The following is a 13477-nucleotide window of genomic DNA, read 5'->3' on the forward strand; positions in this document are numbered from 1 at the left end:
TTTTCAAAATCTGTTTTGATTTGTCTTTTTTTTTTTGTCTTTTATCACAGGTTCTCATTATTTCAGTGTCCTATGAGGTCGATCAATTGCAAACAGGCGTGCCATCGGGGATGGTTTATTTTAAAAGTAATAAAACCAATAGAACTGATTTACAGACTGGCATTTACTTTTTCGCAAGGATTCCGATCTAATAGTGTTATGATATTTATATATGATATAATGACGGACATTCACATCTATTGGGATACTAGTCCACACCACGGTCCTTTTCCCCATGACACGTGTAAGATAACTTTACATAAATCTGTTTTATTGGAGTTTTATATTATATGAAATGAAGTATAGAAGTGCACCTTCAGACAAGCTGACATATTTGTCGCAAACACTTGCTATGCTATGATGTCAGAATGTAAAGTAGAATGCCAATTCATGTAGACACATGTGAGCCTCTTTGAAGGCTGCGGTCATCGTACCGTGTCATCTTGGATATAGATCGTATACATTGAATGTGAATACTCTGTGTGACGGGCAATGCTCTTTACATGTAATGTCAACAGCTGAACTACTGGTATTATTACAATTTTACAGCATGCGTTGTGCCATTCTAAATTGTATTTGTAACTGTTTTAATCTCAAAGGATATATAATTATATTTTCTAAGAAATCAAGTCCTGGGAAGTCAGACTTTTAATAATTAAAACTTCTCTCTGTGTGTATGACACAGGTACAAGAAATGTATGCCTATTATAATAAACTGAAATTAAAAACACAACACAAAGACTATTCATGTTAATTTATAGTATTGTTAAGATGGATGTTATGGTTGTACGTCATATTTTGTGTTGAATGTGCCAGTGTAGGCAATCTGACAATTGTCTGGACTAGTACATGCTGTGAAGTTCACACGATATTAGTTCAGTTGCAAATATATATACATAGAAAATTTGTAGCAATAATACACCTTAAAATATGAAGATGGGTTGGCAAGGAAACACAACCAGAGATGGCAAAAGTCAACGTGGTTCAAAGCTGGTGTCGTTGGATGTCATTTATATTCTAGTGATATCGACGATGTGAACCTCATTCCATCCATTTACATGATATTAGTTTTTTGTCGCTAGATGGCGCAATTTAGAAGAAAAATATGTTCGTGCGACACATCTTATCCTCGGGGCGGAGTTACGTCACAAGACGCGAACCACTGTACATGCATTTCTATAGGCTCTGTGCGCGCTGCTGTGGAACCCTGGTCGAGCCGGTGAAAATTCGAGAAAACAGCACAAACTCAACTTTTAAGTAATCCTGAACAACCAAATTTATATTTGTTACACACGTAGGGCTAAATCTTGTTACACTGTTCAGGGGAGTCTCAACAACCATCCCAAAGTTCTGTTTTCTGCAAGTTTTTGGCCTTTGTTTTCACAGCGAGGGTTGCCAGGCGGTGAAAATGCCCGAATGTCCACCCGAGGATACGAGAATTCATGGGCGTGTGCCTCTGCGATGATGGGGTAGAATTGTTGCACTTACATGGGCGCGCTTTGACTCGCACTTCGTTGCCAACTCTGATTCACGTAATATATTACATGCCGATGCCCATACATGGACATTGTATTACGTCATTGCTGTACTTATCAGACGATGAAGTATTATTCCACAGACATGATTTATATTGAACTCAGTTACAACACAATTACCATGAATTCATGGGTCTGTGCTTGCCTCATTATTTTGGGCAGACGTTGAGCATGACAGTGAAAATTAAATGGCGGTGGTCGTCTGACACGCCTCTTCACGTTCGATATGGGACATATAGCGACGTATACAACACATGTAGAATACATTGTTTACATGAAATAATAAACGCTTTAGCTTACTCACATTTTTTGACAAAGTTGGTCATAAATCGCATGACAGTGTTAATTATTTTATTATGTCAAATCATCAAGCTATTGTTCCATGTTACAATGAAATATCATTACTTTGTGTGTTACAGTGACATATTGTGTGAAACTTGTCCTAATATATCCCAACAAATTGTATTTTTAGAACAATTCCATAGAACACAATGTTAAAGAAAATTTTGAGATAGGAAATAATATCTGTGCCATAGGAACCTGTGGTTAAAGCACTATAATACTGTCAAAATGGCCACTATCCACTAAAGTGCAACCATAGTTTTCTCGAAAATTAAGCTGGTGACCCCCATTTTTTTAAGGCAATATTCCTATATTGCCTTGAAGTACAATTTATTGGAAAGTGAATAACTTCTGTGTATTTGCACTTATGAGTAGGTTTCTGCCTTAATAATGAACTGAACGACCAGTATTATTTGTGTGGTGATGTTGTCATGCAGAGATTTATTCTATTAATCAACAATATAAGCATAAGCTATATGTGAAATTAAAGGTAGAGTTGACTTTTCAGAACTCAGAACCTGGAGTGCGCCCTCAGACGAAGAAATTGAGGTTAATGAATAAATTATTTGTTTTTATTATATTTTGTTGTTCTTGTTGTTTTGATATTCAATTAAGTATTTTGATCACAGCAAAAAATTAAAGGTGTCTAGGAAAACATTCAACAATTTGGTTGACTCAACTTGTAAGACATCGAATCCCAGTGCGTCCTCAAACGATAGAAACTTTTCTTAGAGCTGCGTTAAAAAAAATCGGTATGAGGGCATCATAATGATGATAAAGGGCGATGCAAATTCGCCAAGACTGCAAAAATCTTAGAAATGTAAAAAAAATCGGTATGAAGGCACCATAACGATGATAGAGGGCCCTGCAGATTAGCTAAAAAATGCTCAATTTTTTTTTTAATTCTGTCACCAAAGTTGGTGAGCAGATCTCGCCCCTCCCCATGCAAAATTCCGTGCCGCCGACTCTGATTGGCTTAGTGTGGGGTCACCACACATATGATGGACATAGATGAATATGTGGTTAATATGACAGAGAATCGTAATATGTATGAGTTTGAGTGTGGTAGGTACACTGACAGAAACAAACAATATACTAACCTACAATCAATCGAAAATAACTGCCGAGTACACCATAATACACAGTAAATTTGTAGTTGTAGGAACCTTTTTTTAAATATAGAGATAGATAAAAAAGAATCAAAAGTTCGAGTGTTAGTCATGCATGTGGATAATTGTGGGACATCACTTGCAAATTGCCGAAGTTCAAATGTGTTTAAAATAGCGGCTGTAGATGCCTTAGATTCAAGACATTGATGGTGAAAATGGCTGTAGATGCCTTAGATTCAAGCCATTGATGGTGAAAATGGCTGTGGATGCCTTAGATTCAAGCCATTGATGGTGAAAATGGCTGTAGATGCATTAGATTCAAGCCATTGATGGTGAAAATGGCTGTAGATGCCTTAGATTCAAGACGTTGATGGTGAAAATGGCTGTAGATGCCTTAGATTCAAGCCATTGATGGTGAAAATGGCTGTGGATGCCTTAGATTCAAGCCATTGGTGGTGAAAATGGCTGTAGATGCATTAGATTCAAGCCATTGATGGTGAAAGTGGCTGTAGATGCCTTAGATTCAAGCCATTGATGGTGAAAATGGCTGTAGATGCCTTAGATTCAAGACATTGGTGGTGAAAATGGCTGTAGATGCCTTAGATTCAAGACGTTGATGGTGAAAATGGCTGTAGATGCCTTAGATTCAAGACATTGGTGGTGAAAATGGCTGTAGATGCCTTAGATTCAAGACGTTGATGGTGAAAATGGCTGTAGATGCCTTAGATTCAAGCCATTGATGGTGAAAATGGCTGTAGATGCCTTAGATTCAAGCCATTGGTGGTGAAAATGGCTGTAGATGTATTAGATTCAAGCCATTGATGGTGAAAATGGCTGTAGATGCATTAGATTCAAGCCATTGATGGTGAAAATGGCTGTAGATGCCTTAGATTCAAGCCACTGCTGGTGAAAATGGCTGTAGATGCATTAGATTCAAGCCATTGATGGTGAAAATGGCTGTAGATGCCTTAGATTCAAGCCATTGGTGGTGAAAATGGCTGTAGATGCATTAGATTCAAGCCATTGATGGTGAAAATGGCTGTAGATGCCTTAGATTCAAGCCACTGATGGTGAAAATGGCTGTAGATGCCTTAGATTCAAGCCATTGATGGTGAAAATGGCTGTAGATGCATTAGATTCAAGCCATTGATGGTGAAAATGGCTGTAGATGCATTAGATTCAAGCCATTGATGGTGAAAATGGCTGTAGATGCATTAGATTCAAGCCATTGATGGTGAAAATGGCTGTAGATGCCTTAGATTCAAGCCATTGGTGGTGAAAATGGCTGTAGATGCATTAGATTCAAGCCATTGATGGTGAAAATGGCTGTAGATGCCTTAGATTCAAGCCACTGATGGTGAAAATGGCTGTAGATGCCTTAGATTCAAGCCATTGATGGTGAAAATGGCTGTAGATGCCTTAGATTCAAGCCATTGATGGTGAAAATGGCTGTAGATGCATTAGATTCAAGCCATTGATGGTGAAAATGGCTGTAGATGCCTTAGATTCAAGCCATTGATGGTGAAAATGGCTGTAGATGCCTTAGATTCAAGCCATTGATGGTGAAAATGGCTGTAGATGCCTTAGATTCAAGCCATTGATGGTGAAAATGGCTGTAGATGCATTAGATTCAAGCCATTGATGGTGAAAATGGCTGTAGATGCGTTAAATTCAGTCTGGTCATAAATATTGCAAGTGGTTGTAGATAGCTGAGAATGGTGGTGGCAGATATTCAGAATGTTTTTTGTTGATATCCGAGTGTATGGTCATAGATGTTGAAAGTGATTGTAAATAGTTGTTGATTGATTGTTGGTGGTAGATGACCAGAATGATGGTTGTTGATATCTGGACGTTTCATCATAGATGTTGAAAGTAGTTGTAGATAGTTGAGAGTGTTGGTGGTAGATTGTGAGAGTACTAGTAGTTGATATCTGGATTTTCTCGATATTTAGGTATCTCGTTATAGAGGTTGAAAATAGTTATAGATAGCTGGGAATATTGATGGTTGATGACCAGAATGATGTTTTTGGTTTCCTAGATATGTGGTTATAGATGTTGAAAGTAGTTGTGGATAGTTGAGAATGTTGGTGATAGATGACCAGAATGGTGGTTGTTGATATCTAGGTGTCTCATTATAGATAGTGGAATCAATTGTAGATAGTTGACAGTAATGGTGGTAGAGGATCAAATTGGTATTTGTCGATTCCTGGATAATTGGTTATAGATGTTGAAAATGGTTGTAGATAGTTGAAAATGTTGGTAGTAAATGATCAGAATGGTGGGTGTTGATATCTGAGCGTCTGGTCATAGACATTGAAAGTGGTTGTAGATAGTTGAGAATGTTGGTAGTAGATGATTAGAATGGTGGGTGTTGATATTTGGGCGACTAGTCATAGACGTTGAAAGTGGTTGTTGATAGTTGAGAGTGTTTGGTATTATATGATTAGAATGGTGGGTGTTGATATATCGGTGTCTGGTTATAGATGTTGAAAGTGGTTGTGGATAGTTGAGAATGTTGGTAGTAGATGATTAGAATGGTGGGTGTTGATATATCGGTGTTGGTTATAGATGTTGAAAGTGGTCGTGTATAGTTGAGAATGTTGGTGGTGGATGATTAGAATGGTGGGTGTTGATATCTGGGTGACTGGTCATAGACGTTGTAAGAGGTTGTAGATAGTTGAGAATGTTGGTAGTAGACGATTAGAATGGTGGGTGTTGATATTTGGGCGACTGGTCATAGATGTTGAAAGTGGTTGTAGATAGTTGAGAATGTTGGTGGTAGATGATTAGAATGGTGGGTGTTGATATTTGGGCGACTGGTCATAGACGTTGAAAGTGGTTGTAGATAGTTGAGAATGTTGGTGGTGGATGATTAGAATGGTGGGTGTTGATATCTCAGTGTCTGGTTATAGATGTTGAAAGTGGTCGTGTATAGTTGAGGATGTTGGTGGTAGATGATTAGAATGGTGGGTGTTGATATATCGGTGTCTGGTTATAGATGTTGAAAGTGGTCGTGTATAGTTGAGAATGTTGGTGGTGGATGATTAGAATGGTGGGTGTTGATATATCAGTGTCTGGTGATAGACGTTGAAAGTGGTTGTAGATAGTTGAGAATGTTGGTGGTGGATGATTAGAATGGTGGGTGTTGATATCTCGGTGTCTGGTTATAGATGTTGAAAGTGGTCGTGTATAGTTGAGAATGTTGGTGGTAGATGATTAGAATGGTGGGTGTTGATATATCGGTGTCTGGTTATAGATGTTGAAAGTGGTCGTGTATAGTTGAGAATGTTGGTGGTGGATGATTAGAATGGTGGGTGTTGATATATCAGTGTCTGGTGATAGACGTTGAAAGTGGTTGTAGATAGTTGAGAATGTTGGTGGTGGATGATTAGAATGGTGGGTGTTGATATCTCGGTGTCTGGTTATAGATGTTGAAAGTGGTCGTGTATAGTTGAGAATGTTGGTGGTAGATGATTAGAATGGTGGGTGTTGATGTTTGGGCGACTGGTCATAGACGTTGAAAGTGGTTGTAGATAGTTGAGAATGTTGGTAGTAGATGATTAGAATGGTGGGTGTTGATATTTGGGCGTCTGGTCATAGACGTTGAAAATGATGTAGATAGTTAATAATATTGGTAATATATGATTAGAATGGTGGGTGTTGATATCTCGGTGTCTGGTTATAGATGTTGAAAGTGGTTGTGTATAGTTGAGAATGTTGGTGGTAGATGATTAGAATGGTGGGTGTTGATATATTGGTGTTGGTTATAGATGTTGAAAGTGGTCGTGTATAGTTGAGAATGTTGGTGGTGGATGATTAGAATGGTGGGTGTTGATATCTGGGCGACTGGTCATAGACGTTGTAAGAGCTTGTAGATAGTTGAGAATGTTGGTAGTAGATGATTAGAATGGTGGGTGTTGATATTTGGGCGACTGGTCATAGACGTTGAAAGTGGTTGTAGATAGTTGAGAATGTTGGTAGTAGATGATTAGAATGGTGGGTGTTGATATTTGGGCGACTGGTCATAGACGTTGAAAGTGGTTGTAGATAGTTGAGAATGTTGGTGGTGGATGATTAGAATGGTGGGTGTTGATATCTCGGTGTCTGGTTATAGATGTTGAAAGTGGTCGTGTATAGTTGAGAATGTTGGTGGTAGATGATTAGAATGGTGGGTGTTGATGTTTGGGCGACTGGTCATAGACGTTGAAAGTGGTTGTAGATAGTTGAGAATGTTGGTAGTAGATGATTAGAATGGTGGGTGTTGATATTTGGGCGTCTGGTCATAGACATTGAAAATGATGTAGATAGTTGAGAGTGTTTGGTAGTATATGATTAGAATGGTGGGTGTTGATATCCCGGTGTCTGGTTATAGATGTTGAAAGTGGTCGTGTATAGTTGAGAATGTTGGTGGTAGATGATTAGAATGGTGGGTGTTGATATATCGGTGTTGGTTATAGATGTTGAAAGTGGTCGTGTATAGTTGAGAATGTTGGTGGTGGATGATTAGAATGGTGGGTGTTGATATATCAGTGTCTGGTTATAGATGTTGAAAGTGGTCGTGTATAGTTAAGAATGTTGGTGGTAGATGATTAGAATGGTGGGTGTTGATATTCCGGTGTTTGGTTATAGATGTTGAAAGTGGTCGTGTATAGTTGAGAATGTTGGTAGTGGATGATTAGAATGGTGGGTGTTGATATCTGGGTGTCTGGTCATAGACGTTGAAAGTGGTTGTAGATAGTTGAGAGTGTTTGGTAGTATATGATTAGAATGGTGGGTGTTGATATCCCGGTGTTTGGTTATAGATGTTGAAAGTGGTCGTGTATAGTTGAGAATGTTGGTGGTGGATGATTAGAATGGTGGGTGTTGATATCTGGGTGTCTGGTCATAGACGTTGAAAGTGGTTGTAGATAGTTGAGAGTGTTTGGTAGTATATGATTAGAATGGTGGGTGTTGATATCTGGGAGTCTCGTCAAAGATCTTGAATGTGGTTGTAGATAGTTGAGAATGTTGGTAGTAGATGGTTAGAATGGTGGGTGTTGATATCTGGGCGACTGGTCATAGACGTTGAAAGTGGTTGTAGATAGTTGAGAATGTTGGTAGTAGATGATTAGAATGGTGGGCGTTGATATTTGGGCGACTGGTCTTAGACGTTGAAAGTGGTTGTAGATAGTTGAGAATGTTGGTGGTAGATGATCACAGTGATGGTTGTTGATATCTGGTCGTCTGGTCATCGATGTTGAAAGTGGTTGTAGATAGTTGAGAATGTTGGTAGTAGATGATCACAATGGTGGGTGTTAATATCTGGGCGTCTGGTCATAGATGTTGAAAGTGGTTGTAGATAGTTGAAAATGTTGGTAGTAGATGATTAGAATGTTGGGTGTTGATATTTGGGCGACTGGTCATAGACGTTGAAAGTTGTTATAGATAATTGAGAATGTTAGTGGTAGATGATTAGAATGGGGGTTGTTGCTATCTGGGCGTCTGGTCATAGACGTTGAAAGTGGTTGTAGATAGTTGAGAATGTTGGTGGTAGATGATTAGAATGGTGGGTGTTGATATCTGGGCGTCTGGTCCTAGACGTTGAAAGTGGTTGTAGATAGTTGAGAATGGTGGTGGTAGATCATCAGAATGGTGTTTCACCATTGCCGGATATATATGCTGTATATGGTTGTGGATAGTTGAGAATGTTAGTGGTAGAATTAAATTACAGCGTTATCAAATCGTCACATAATCATTGATAAAAAATAGCGTTCTTTATGATTTTTGACATAATGGAAATGTATTACACTGCATTACATGTTCACAAGTAAATTTACATTCAAACCAATACGTATTTAAATTACTGCGTTATCAAATCGTCACATAATCATTGATAAAAAAATGTCGTTTTTTTATTATTTATGAAATAATAGAAATGTATTACACTACGTTACATGTTCACAAGTAAATTTACATTCAAACCAATACGTATTTAAATTACTGCGTTATCAAATCGTCACATAATCATTGATAAAAAATGTCGTTTTTTTATTATTTATGAAATAATAGAAATGTATTACACTACGTTACATGTTCACAAGTAAATTTACATTCAAACCAATACGTATTTAAATTACTGCGTTATCAAATCGTCACATAATCATTGATAAAACTGTCCTTTTTCTGATTTATGACATAATAGAAATGTATTACACTACATAATAGTCACAAGTAAATTCACATTCAAACCAATATGTATTCAAACAATTTCATCTTGAAAATCATGTTCATTGATATACATTCAAATCAAAATGAGTACTTTGCATTCAAATGCACGTTACTTAAAGAATACTCCAGTTAGAATCACTGTTAGTAACCGTCATAACGTCTAGTATTTATATGTATTCACTCCTGGTCGTCAGGTAACAGGTTTGAGGTCAAAGTCGTTTTGGTTTTGGGTTCAGTAAATTGTTAATGAAGACATTCAAGTGCATATAACAAAAGCAACATTAATCTGGACATGAAAAAGTACTAAACTTTGTATTTTTATCTTTATCTTCTTGTTTTATTGTATTTGTTTGTGTTTGATATTTGTTAAAACTACTGAAATCTGAAAAAGAAACGATTATTACTATTGCCTTATGCCAGGTGCAGGAAGTAAATATATATATATAGAATCTGTCTATATACAATGAGAATAAACGAGAAATCATATAAAATAAAAGTAAATGAAATAAAAACATTCAATTCTGGGAAAAGGACGGAGTATTTGATGTGCGAAACAGAAAACTTGTGCTTTGAAATCTGACTACATATTAATCAAGGCCATAGACCACGTGACCATAATTGCCCAATCAACGTCGAGGTAATTACCGCCTTGTATTTTCCATCACTAGTCGCCATTACGCTGTCCAATTGTGAATTTTCCGAACAAATTGGGCTCGATTTTCAAGCGATTTTAGGAACCTCAGCCGCGATCCATCGCCGAAAGTTCTTGTTGAAACGGTGAAGTCATGCTTGGAGCATGACTGCTGCAAATCTGGTGGCGAATGGTGCTAGTCTGGAGGATTGTCACTCGAATTTGTTTGCACTGGTAAGTTATTGTAACAAATAAATTGACTGTGCATATTTTGTGAGATTTCGTTCCTAATTTCATCCTGAACTTTGACGATCTGTGATCAGTTTATGACATATTTTGTAGTATTAACGTGGAATCAGGTGGAGTAGCTATAAACTGTGACCGGAAAGGTGTGAAGTCTCGCCCTGTGATCGGTAGCAATTGTGTAAATTAATCGGCTATGTGGTAAATGTCCTCAAATTTCAACCATATTTGCGCTATTTTTAAATTCGCCAGTTTTGAATGTGATAAGGTCGATTGGTAACATGTCCTTGTTTCATTTTATTTTCTCCGTCTGCAGACCGACCTAAGCGGAATCAAATGGCGTAGCTACACGGCGACAAGCCATGGGCCTCTCGTTGGCCCCCTCGACGACCCCGTTTTGCGGTCGTTCGCCAACTGTCTGGCAAACGATATATTAAGCGTATGGCGCAAGGTACCTGGGGTTATACCCGACCCTAACATCGAGACGCCACCCCCAGGGGCAAGCAACAGATCTGAACTCTCCCGTACTCGCGAATTATGGGTATATTGGTACGGAGAAGAACCAGATTTCACGGATATTATTGCTGATGAGCTGAAAGGTAGCGTACAAAAACACGTTTTAACACTGTTTTGCATATTTATTTATTCACTATACATACCTATTATATTCACAGTCGTCATTCCCAAAACCCAGTTACTGAGTGCTGAGAATTTCTTGACTGTTTCTCTAAAACGTTATCAAGAAAATTTTGTAACATGAGAGAAGTAATCCTGATGGTGGTGATGGTGGGTGGTGTTTTTTAAAGCTACCCCACTGTATTTTATAACTGATTTCATGTTACAAATTGTTCATCCATGTTCAGTACTTTTTCACATTAATATGTTTTGATTTAAAAAAAACAAAACTGTATTCATTATAACTGCAGTGCGCAGTACCTCACTTTTATGTAAACATGTTTATGTTAATTTGATATTTCTAATCTTGATGTAAAATGGCATCCATGTTCTGGGGGCCAAACTCCTGCATAAAAAAATACATCAGATAACCAGATTGCTACTGATAATGTTCTGCCAGAATTTATGAAATCCCAGCTAAAACTTGAGGAAGTTTTAAAGTGATGGCATATTTGTTTCCTTTTCATTGAGATCTTAGTGAGCCATTGTGACTCTTACACTATGAGAAAACAGTTTTCAATGGGTTACCATTGTGGCCTGACTCCTTGAAGGTTACTGCTATTACTAGTGTGTTGTGGTCACCACTTTACCTCTGCTGAGAACCACAGTAAAAACAAATACTATAAAATGAACCATATTTCCTGGTACATCATTTTTGCTGATTGATTTTTTTTATTTAATTCGCTTGTATATTGTTCCCATGTATTGAAGTACAATAACACTTATTATGTCATATGCCTTGTAGATTCATAGTTTATTCATCTATCAGAAATAGCTTTGTATAATATGTTAACAAAATGGGACGTCTATATAATTCCCCAATCGGTAGCAGTGATTATACAAAACATGTTTGAAGAAAATTTCTGTTTAAACTCCATGTAATGACATTGAATTTCAGGAATGTGGTAGAGTAAAACATTGATCTGGAATACTTGCCAGATGAGTTTAAAGAGGCCTCAGGTCTGACCTCTGTTATATAAAAAAGACCTTTTTTTTCATTGGCTGTGGATATAAAGTGAAATATTTTTATAATCCTTAATCGTTGATTTTATGTTTATAAGTAATCAAATTTTTAATACCCAACTCAAGAGTTGGGAGACCCCCCTCCCAATTTACCTAATGTAGTGAAGGTGTACATCATAGCAAAAAAAAGATGGCTGCCATTCAGAAATGATAATTTCAACTAGTTTTACACTTGTCATTGTGACATGTATAACACAGTGAAGTATCATGACAGTGTATCTATGCCAATTACATGTTCAGTGTATTAATATCGACTTATTACCATAGTCCTATATCCCTAGAATTACTGTCCCATATTTCTGAATTCTAGTATCAACATTTAAACAATAGAATCATTTGGTGGCATTGTTTTTGTTGTTTATATAAGCTGGCTATTTTTTTAAATTGTCTACTAAGTAAAATAGTTTATTAAAAATAAAATTAATATTACAAACCTATGCTTCAATGACTTGGTAGATCGTAGGCTTAGGTAATTTATTGATAATGAAATTAACTAAAAGAATAATGCAAAGTTGGTGTGTGTCTTGTCAACAGTTGACACTGAAATCAAACCCATTAATGCTAGGAATGTTTAGTTGCTACAATCTGTGCAATATGGGGTAGTGGTGACACCATGCTATGTTAACACATACATACCTTCATCAACAAAACAAGCCAGCTATCAATACTGCTACATTGAGAGATTAATAAAACAAATTGTAATTGTAATTATTATAATCATTGATGATCTTGACATACTTGAAATGAAGTAAAGAAATATAATAATCTCTGACTGTGGATGTCAGCCTTTGATCAGCTGGTACATAACATCCTTTCAAATTTTTCTGAGCTGCATATTACAAATTAACACCATGCCGATCTTGAAAATAAACCCTTTTTGTAGTTAATTTGAAATGCAACTTTCACTGGAGCAATAATACATTTTTTCTTGAACAAAAGGTTAAATTTTCACTTTTGTCTCTGCATTATTCACATTAGTGTTGTTTGGATGCAGTCTTTGTGTTGTCCGCTGTTCTGTTTTTTTATGCATTACAACGAATGTGCTGAAACCTTAACTGCACATGTTTAAGCTAGGCATATTAATTAATTGCCTTCAATCAAAAATGAACTTGTTTTGCAGGTGTTTTTTTATTGTCAACAACTGCCAGTGAATGTATTGTAAATAACTGACAATATAGTTTTGTAAGCGGATGTCTCATAAATAACTGACAATATAGTACCTGTTTCATATTGAACCGTAAAAAAGGGGATTTTCATGGAATTTTTTACATATTCATGATTATTTTAGTCTATGATTTGTCTGATGGCAGAATTGATGCCAGTGTCTCCACCCTAAGTGATTCAGTTGCATTAGCTGTCTCTGCCCGCCAGTCGTCTGTACCATTAGTCTAGTATTGCCATGGTTATTGATGGTTAACATGGATGAGTTGAGGTTCAATATTACTCTGGTGTTCATCTCAGTTTATTTTCAATCTCTAAATTATATGAAAGTTTTCGTGGTGATATTACCTATTACCCGGTAAGTTAATCAATACATTTTTATGAAATTTATTGAAATATTTTTTTGTAGACAAAATAAACTTGGGGCATTGACCAAATTGTTTTGAATAAACATGCTATTACTTTACGTGTATTGCAGTGTATTGCAACGTGGGACTCACTCTAGGGGGAGA

At 36.9% G+C, this 13477-nt stretch overlaps 2 protein-coding genes across 2 annotated transcripts in view; both read left to right on the forward strand.

Moving 5' to 3' along the window:
- Positions 1-778, forward strand: part of LOC144355163 (uncharacterized) — a 94782-nt gene extending 94004 nt beyond the window's left edge. Inside the window, exon 6 of the mRNA XM_085491399.1 lies at positions 51-778. The gene's annotated coding sequence lies outside the window, so the exon portion shown is untranslated. The remainder of the gene's footprint in view (positions 1-50) is intronic.
- Positions 779-9891: 9113 nt separating this feature from the next.
- Positions 9892-13477, forward strand: part of LOC100378573 (mediator of RNA polymerase II transcription subunit 13-like) — a 73594-nt gene continuing 70008 nt past the window's right edge. Inside the window, exons 1-2 of the mRNA XM_085491004.1 lie at positions 9892-10097; positions 10423-10705. Coding sequence (XP_085347130.1) covers positions 10029-10097; positions 10423-10705 — 352 coding nt within the window. The 5' untranslated portion in view covers positions 9892-10028. The remainder of the gene's footprint in view (positions 10098-10422; positions 10706-13477) is intronic.

This window comes from Saccoglossus kowalevskii, chromosome 16 (assembly GCF_978046115.1).
Source record: "Saccoglossus kowalevskii chromosome 16, keSacKowa6.1, whole genome shotgun sequence".
Taxonomy (NCBI): domain Eukaryota; kingdom Metazoa; phylum Hemichordata; class Enteropneusta; family Harrimaniidae; genus Saccoglossus; species Saccoglossus kowalevskii.